An 8,670-nucleotide genomic window follows, 5' to 3' on the forward strand; every position below is an offset into this window, starting at 1 on the left:
GGCCATTTTGACTCCCAAATGGACCTCAAATATTGCTCTGCAGTAGGGAGGCAAATGGGGGAAAGCCTCCCCATTGTCCTTTTGCTTGCAAATCCTGTCCTAAAGGCGTATTTGTGTGTGACTAGGGTGAGCCTGTGACCGGATTCAAGAACTAAAGTATTAACCATCACGAAAGAATGCCCAGGCTGCCCTAGTAAAAGCAATCAGTGACCATTATCAGGTATCCTGGCAGGCAGGATTTCTGCTGTAGACTGCCTCCTTCTGTGATGTATGTATGTTGTTTTGGGGGGGTGGTCTTGGGCTACAGTGTGGACAATTTCAAAACTCTATATAAGGCCTTGCACACCATTGTTCAGGCTTCTCCCTCCTGTGTGTGGTGAGAGGGGACCTGTTGCAACCGTTCCTTGAAGATCAGGCTTATTAGCCGCTTTGCTTCTGTTAACAGAGAATTCTGAGGGCTCCCTTGGACAAAAAAAAACAAGGACACCAGCCAGGAATACCAGAGCAAATCAGCAGCCAGTAGGCTTGGTCTTTATTGAAGACTGTTGTGACAGGACTCCCACAAGGTGGAACAAGATGGAAGCCCCAAACAAAAGAAGACCCCAACTTTTATTAGCTACTACTCCCCCATGCTACACCTCTAAGACTACATCATGACTACATCATTGACACATCACAAAGAGCAGGGGTTCAGGGAGGAGTTGTGGTGGTAACCTGAGTGTCTTGTCACCTGTCCGGTTCCTCCTTCCCCCCTCCCCATGATTACATTCCTGAGGACAAAGAGGAGTTCACTGTTTCCTGCCCCCAGAGGGAAGGGCTGGTCACTGTCCTTTGTTTCAGTCCGTGCTGAATCCACTTCCATATGCAGGTCCTTTGTGAGTGTAATGATCTTCTCTCTAGGACCATCAAGGTTGGCATGCCAACTGGGTAGGGCTCGCTGTGGACGTGTTGGCTGCCTTGTGTCAAGTCACCCTCCTTTGATTGTCTTTCCTTCATGGTGTAAAATAAAGGTGGAACGGTACAGATCCGATGTACGGCTGATTTTCTATGAACTTATAATAGAAGTGTCACGTATGTCGTGTGTGTGTGTCATGTTTGTACAAACTGAATGATTGGGGGTGTTTCTGCAACACTTCTCAATATTCTCTGGTTTCCTCCTACCGATAGGGGACCCACTTAAGGACTCTGTATGGGCTCTGGAATACCCCATAAGGGAAACGGAGCAGCTTTTCCTATAACAGTGACATCTCCCATCACTGCAGACACGTCCAGGTGAGCTGGGCCATGCCGTCGGGGATGGCCCGGAAGTACTGCAGGCTGGTCCTGTGAATCCTCCACTTATACTTGCCACAGGTCTTGACGTACTGCATGAAATGAGGCGCGCCGGGGAAGATGATGTTGTCGGCCACGATGGTGGCCCCTTCCAGGAGGAGGTCGTGGGCCTCCAACAGCTGCAGGTCTCTCAGGTAGCAGCGCTTCCAGTGGTCCATGAAGATGAAGTCCACGTGGCTCAGCCCGTATTTCTCCTTCAGCTGGGGGATGACTTCCTGCGAGGGTCCCCGGATGAGCTCCACCTGCGCGAGAGAAGCGGTTGAAAGAGAGGCAGAGGCATTTCTGTTAAGTACTGTTGGCAAGGCGGGACGCAGGTGGCGCTGTGGGTTAAAGCCTCAGCGCCTAGGACTTGCCGATCGAAAGGTCGGCGGTTCGAATCCCTGCGGCGGGGTGCGCTCCCGCTGCTCGGTCCCAGCGCCTGCCAACCTAGCAGTTCGAAAGCACCTCCGGGTGCAAGTAGATAAATAGGGACCGCTTACCAGCGGGAAGGTAAATGGCGTTTCCGTGTGCAGCTCTGGCTCGCCAGAGCAGCGATGTCACGCTGGCCACGTGACCCGGAAGTGTCTCCGGACAGCGCTGGCCCCTGGCCTCTTAAGTGAGATGGGCGCACGACCCCAGAGTCTGTCAAGACTGGCCCGTATGGGCAGGGGTACCTTTACCTTTACCTTTACTGTTGGCAAGGACATCCCAAATGCATTTAGGGAGGTATTTTAGATGCAACGGCTGCAGCTCGGACTTTGGTGGCAAAGGGATGGAAGGAAGAAGAAGCCCCGACAATAACAGATTGGCATAACAAGCTACAAGAATTTGCTGAAAGGGCGCAGTTGACAAATAGCTGGAGAGGCAACTCAAAACAAAAATTTATGGGAAAGTGGGATAGATGTAAGATATATGTTCAAAAATACAGTAAAGGCTCGCTATCAAGGCTAGCATTCGATTGACGTTGGAGAGAGACTGAGTTGAGAAATAAGACCAAGGGTACATACTGACATAGGAATGTATTAGATAAAATGGAAAGAAATAAGAGCACATTCATTTGTAAAAAAAGGAATATACAATGGGATAGACAGGAAGTCCAAAGTGTTGGCACATATAAGATTTTGGGAAAGTTTTTTGTCCTGGTTTTTCTTTTCTTTTCGTATATAAACTTTGTATACATGTTGAAAATGATAGTATAATAAGCCTTGTGATGTAATGTGATAATGTTTACCGATGTAACGTAAGAACTTTAATAATAAATAAATAAATAAAATTAGAAAGAAAGAAAGAGAGGCAGGCTGCCACCAGGATCCACCCACAGGGAAATCTGCCCATGGGCCCATCTAGCCCAGTACTGCCTGCACTGACTGCCAGCAGCGACTCTGTGGGATCTCAGGCAGGGAGTCATGTTTCAAGAGAAATGGTTAACAAACTTAAAAACTGATGTCCGCAGAGGGGATATATGGATTGAAAATGTATTGCATTGTATTGTATTGTAACTTTTGAATAAAGGGGGTTTCTTTATTTTAAAAAAGGGGAAAAACATATGTAAATATTTTGAAGTTTAATAAAAATTTGACAAAGATTCACACTCTTGGGAGTGTGAATCTTTCCTTCTGATGGCTCCAGTTTGCCCTGCTTGATTGTGAGTGTGGTGTAGTGGTTAAGAGCGATAGACTCGTAATCTGGGGAACCGGGTTCGTGTCTCCGCTCCTCCACATGCAGCTGCTGGGTGACCTTGGGCCAGTCACAAGTCTCTCAGCCCCACTCACCTCACAGAGTGTTTGTTGTGGGGGAGGGAGGGAAAGGAGAATATTAGCCGCTTTGAGACTCCTTCGGGTAGTGATAAAGCGGGATATCTTCTTCTGTGTCTCAGGCCAGGGCTAGCTAGCCCTGGAGGTTTTGCTGTTACGGGTGTTACGAGAATTTTAAGGTCTCCCAATATAGAATAAATATTCATAAATGCACACATATCTAAATATATGAACCATGTGTCTGAAATAGTGTGGGAGAGCAATCCTGAAGCCATTTTGACTCTCCCAATGACCTCAAATATTCCTCTGCAGTAAGGGAGGCAAATTGCAAATTGTCCTTTTGATTGCAAATCCTGTCTTAAGGGTGTACTTGTGTATGAATAGGGTGAGCCTATGACTTGGGATTCAGGAACTAAAGTATTTACCATCACAAAAGAATGGCCCCTCTGCCCAGGTAAAGCAAACAGTGACCACTATCAGGTATCCTGGCAGACAGGATTTCTGCTGTAGACCTGCCTCCTCCTGCAATGTATGTATCATGTTTTGGGGTGGTGGTCTTGGGCTACAGGGTGGACAGTTTCAAAATTGCTGCATGTGAAGGGGGCATCCTGTTGCAACAGTTTAATAAAGATCAGGCTCACTAGTCGCTTTGCTTCTCAATATACAGTCATACCTCATGTTACATTTGCTCCATGATAGGTTTTTTCAGGTTGCGTCCCGCGGCGGCCCGGAAGTACGGGAAACGGTTGCTTCCGGGTTTCGCCACTCACGCATGCGCAGATGCACAAAAAGACGTCATGCGCAGAAGCGGCGAATCGCAACCTGCGTGTGAGCAGATGCGCCGTTGTGGGTTGCGTTCTATTCATGTTGTGAACGGGCCTCCGGAATGGATCCTGTTTGCAACCAGAGGTACCACTGTACTCTGGTTGACCTCTGTTATTTCCTCCTACTGATGGGCAACCTGCTTCAGGACTCTATATGGGCTCTGGAATACCCCAAAAGAGAAAAGGAGCACTTTTTCTTATAACGGGCAAAACAGAAAATGCCATGTCCTTCTCTGCCTGCCTGCCACGCGGCTGCAGTTACATACCTGGCCGTGGCACAACAGAATCACGGCAGAGAGGAGAGGAAGCACAAACAAGCACAGGAGGTGAATCTGCCGCGTTCCTCAGCCCTCCAGAGCCTGCCACCCTAAGGCAACCATCCGCCTCACTTTCCCTCTAGCTCTGCCCCCCGCCCCCCATCAGCTTGGCAAGGGCAGCTGTGGAAGCCCAAGGCACTCACGGTGTCATCGTCGAAGCCAGCCAGGCGGATGACCTTCTCGGCCACGGCCGCTTTGCGCTCGTCCATCTCCACGGTGTACAGCCGGGCGCCCAGTGGCAACAGCTGCGCGATGAGGATGGTGGCGTATCCGCAGTAGGTGCCCAGCTCCAAGACTCGGAGGGGAGCCTTCTCATAGATCAGCCGCTCCAGGATCTTGGCTAGAAGGCATCAAATCAAGGTTGCATTTGGGGTTAGGAAGGATGGAGGGTGCCCAGCAGTCAGCCACCTCTTCCCAATTTATTCCCTGCGGTTATTCTAAGACAGCGTTCTCCAAGATGGTGCCCTCCACGGGGCTGGCCAGGACTGTTGGGAGCCAGAGTATGAAATCTCAGGAGGGCACCGTCCTTGGGGAAGGCTGCGAAACCCAAAAGCCCACCAAGGCGAGAATATTACTAGCAAAGAATTGGAAGAAACAAGATTTACCAACTATAGAAGAATGGCAGACAAAGATGATGGACTATATGGAACTTGCCAAATTGACCACGAGACCAGAGAGAAGAGACGGTGGAAGAAGACTGGAAGAAGTTTAAAGAATATTTGGAAAAAATACGTTAATATTTAAATCTTACAATAGCTTTGGAAGTGGATATAGGCTGTAGGGTTAGAAGTAGAAGACAGTGTGTTTTAAAATAGTATTATTAGTAAGTGATGAAATGTGAAAATTTTTAAGGTAAAAGTAAGTGTGATAAAAAAATGGTTAAAATTTATGATATATGAAACTGCTAAAGATGAGGTAAAATGAAAATCAGATGGGGGGACTTGGGGAAGCTCACCTAATAATGTTTTGAAAAAATAAGGGAGAGACAAGAATTTGTATTGTTTGTATTTCTGTTTGTATTGTTTATTTGCGTTATAAAATGAATAAAAAAAAAAATGGGGGGGAGCCCACCAGGGCCCTACGAATAGCCGTTGCCTTCACAGTCTGAGGGCTAAAGTCTCATGCGGCGTGTACAGCTGTAGAAGCTATTTGGGGCCTGCTAATTTTGGCCGGCCGGACTTAGGCAGCTCAGTCTCCTGCCTGGATCAAGGCAGAAAGTTATCCTCTGGCTCGAAGCCCAAGGCTTTAGTGCTGTGGTTCCTCCGTGCCAGAGGTAAAGACTCTCTGCCCGTGCTCAGAGACAATCTCTCCTCTTAGCTGGCTGGAGCGTGGTGCTGATAATGCCCAGGTTGCAGGTTCAATCCCCGCAAGGGGGGCCCGGACTACATGATCCTCAGGGTCCCTTGCAAACTCTAGAATTCTAAGGGATGTGCTGTGACGCCGAAACCCGGTTGGCAGGCAGCTTCAGTGTGCCAGCTGCCAATGCAACAGGGCACAACACTATTTACAGCTGCGCTGTTGGCTCCTCGACCAGAAACTGGCGCAAAGCAACCAAAAGTCTATTAACGTGATTCTTTGCTTGTGTTGGCTTGTGGGGTGGGCCCTCTGGGAGGGGATGGGAATCGCTTCCGCCATGAATCTTGGCTCACTGAAATGCTTTGAAACTTCATCCTTTGAAAACCAACCAATTCCTGGTGAGTTTGAAAGCTGCAATAAATGGTGAGGGAACACCTGGGACCGGATGGCACCGGCTCTTACGACTCTCTTTGACAATCGTATACTGAGTGTCTTGCAGCATAAGGGGGAATTATAACGTAGTAGTAATTATAATCCAAATAACATGCGTATGCTATAAGCCCTAAAAACAGCCCAGGTGCATCAGGGCTAAAAGATGTTTCAAAGTGAATAATTAAAAGAGATGGTGAGCTTAGAAGCTCATTGTAAACAGGTTGTTTTCAATAACTGTTATATAGGCGCCTGGCCCGATTGCTGTAAATCAGGCATGCCCAAAGTCTGTTTCAGGGGCGTAATCCGGCCCGCCGGTCGATTGAATCTGGCCCCTGTGGCAGTTTATTATTGGTCTCAACTAGGGCCAGGGCCTTTTCAGTACTGGCCCCGACTTGGTGGAACGCTCTGTCACGAGAGACCAGGGCCCTGCAGGACTTGACATCTTTCCGCAGGGTCTTCAAGATGGCGCTGTTCTGCCTGGCCTTTGGTGTGGAGTCAGTCTGACCCTTATGTTTCCCTCCCCTTTTGGTTTTGATGAATGGGCTACTTTTAAAATGAGGCTGCATTTTAACCTGTATTTTAAATTGGGGTAGTTTTTCCTCCCCTGTTATGTTTTTCCTGTAATTTTACTGATGTTAGCAACTCTGAGCCCTGGCCAGGGAGGGCAGGGTATACATAAATAAAATTTATTATTATTATTATTATTATTATTATTATTATTATTATTATTATTATTAATTTCCTGGGGTAAAAGCCTAAAAAAACCCTCAACAACTTCAATCCTAAAAGAAGCTCAACAGCTTCTATTTTGGTTGGCCCTTCACCTCATCAAATCTGGCCCTCTTTGACCCCTTTCCAACTCTGCAATTTTGTGGTTCTACATTAATGGCTTTAATGGCTGCCGCAGTCTCTCTAGTCTTTGGCACAGCCTTCTCCCAGAGGCGGTCTGGAGCACTTTAAATAGGCAGAAAGAAAGAGGGATTGTGTGACCTGGCCTTATCTACGGTATTTGCGATTTGTGCTTCTAGCCTGCCCTTCACCAAATATTTCCAGGGCAGGTTACTGATTACTGCAACTGACATTAGTACAACGTATGCCCAAAATTCTATCTAGACCAAAACCACAAAAAACGGCCACAGCTATAAATAAAAAACTCTGATTTAGGATCAGCAGTTTTGCTGCCTGCTTTAGAAGTTTGATTGCTTCCGATATGATCCGCTTCTAAATGTGTAGATATACCGTATTGGCCTGAATATAAGCCTCACTTTCCCCCCAAAATTCTGACCGTGAAAAGTTACAGTGCGGCTTAAATTCGCAACCTTACAAAAATGTGCTTTTATGGTATCGCTGCTGAAACAGACATACGGTAAAATGAAGGGTGTGAGTGACTGCAGAATTTTAAGGGAGCGGCTTATATTCTGGTATTGTCTCCCCCCCCCCCCTTGAATCTTAAAGGTGCGACTTATATTCAGGTGCGGCTTATATTCGGGCCAATACGATACATCTAATAAAAGAGCATCATGAAGGGGCAACAGGAAGTTTAAAAACTACAGAATTCTCTCCCCCAGAAGGCAGTGAGGGCCACCAGTTTGGATGGCTTTAAAAGAAGATTCAACAAATTCCCGGAGGAAACATGGTGGCTATTTTCTTTCTCTGCTGTTGTGCCTCTGAAGGGACCCAGGGATCATTTAGTCCAACCCCCTGCAATGATCTAGCACGGCTCTCCTTATGTCAAGCATGTGCAAAGTCTGTTTCGGGGGTCTAATCTGGCCCACTGGTCAATTTAACCCGGAGTAAAATTGTAAAAAAGCTCAACAACTTCAGTCCTAAAAAAAGCTCTGGCCGGCCCTCACGCATGTTCACTTCATCAAATCTGGCCCCCTTTGAAAAAAGTTTGGGCACCCCTGCTTATGTTCTTACAAGTGTGCGCTCTCCCTCTCATTACAGTTAGACCTAAGAAGAGCCCATTCCCTGGAACTCCCCGCCACTTGATTAAGTCAAGGTGCCAAGGCAATCGCATCATGTCTCAGGCCTTCAACATGGGGTAGGTTGTTCAAAAAGAAACAGAGGCAAATTAAAAACAAACGGATCCGGGCTTCCTCACTGCATTCCCATCCCATCCAACATTTCTCTGGCGAAAATAGGGACGTCCTATTCCATCCCCTCTGACAGTTCTCCAATAAAAACAAGGAGGTCCTATTCCATTTCTCCCATGAAAACAGGGACATCCTATTCCATCCCCTCCAACATTTCTCCCATGAAAACAGGGACATCCTATTCCATTCCCTCCAACATTTCTCCCATGAAAACAGGGACATCCTATTCCATTCCCTCCAACATTTCTCCCATGAAAACAGGGACATCCTATTCCATCCCCTCCAACATTTCTCCCATGAAAACAGGGACATCCTATTCCATCCCCTCCAACATCTCTCCGATGGAAACAGGGACATTCCTCCGTCCCCATCGCACACCTTTCTGGGGTCCCAGGTTGCTGAGATACTCGCAGTGGTAGCTCCAGTGGTCAAAGGTCTCCAAGATGTGCTGGGGGTCTCCCGGGATGGTGTGGGTCAAGACGTACTGGAAGGCCCTCTCTTCCTTGGGGATGCCCGTCAGGTAGTCTCGCACCCGCCGCACCAGCACCGCCCGGTAAAAGAGGCAGAAGTAGTGCCGGTAGCGGATGAGCAGCGTCACCACGAAAGGGATGAACGCCAGCGCAATAGCCGGGGAGACCAT

The 8,670-nt window shown here is 47.7% G+C and overlaps 1 protein-coding gene across 1 annotated transcript; it reads right to left on the reverse strand.

Moving 5' to 3' along the window:
- Nucleotides 1-1,156: 1,156 nt before the first annotated feature.
- On the reverse strand, nt 1,157-8,670 carry LOC309368153 (transmembrane O-methyltransferase homolog; the record flags this gene model as incomplete). Its single annotated transcript, XM_081907949.1, has 3 exons — nt 1,157-1,574; nt 4,350-4,546; nt 8,409-8,670. The coding sequence occupies 3 exons, from the start codon at nt 8,668-8,670 to the stop codon at nt 1,254-1,256; spliced, it is 780 nt and encodes a 259-aa protein (XP_081764075.1). The 3' UTR covers nt 1,157-1,253.

The sequence above is a fragment of the Podarcis melisellensis genome, assembly GCF_964234715.1.
Source record: "Podarcis melisellensis genome assembly, chromosome: 4".
In the NCBI taxonomy this organism is placed as follows: Eukaryota; Metazoa; Chordata; class Lepidosauria; order Squamata; family Lacertidae; genus Podarcis; species Podarcis melisellensis.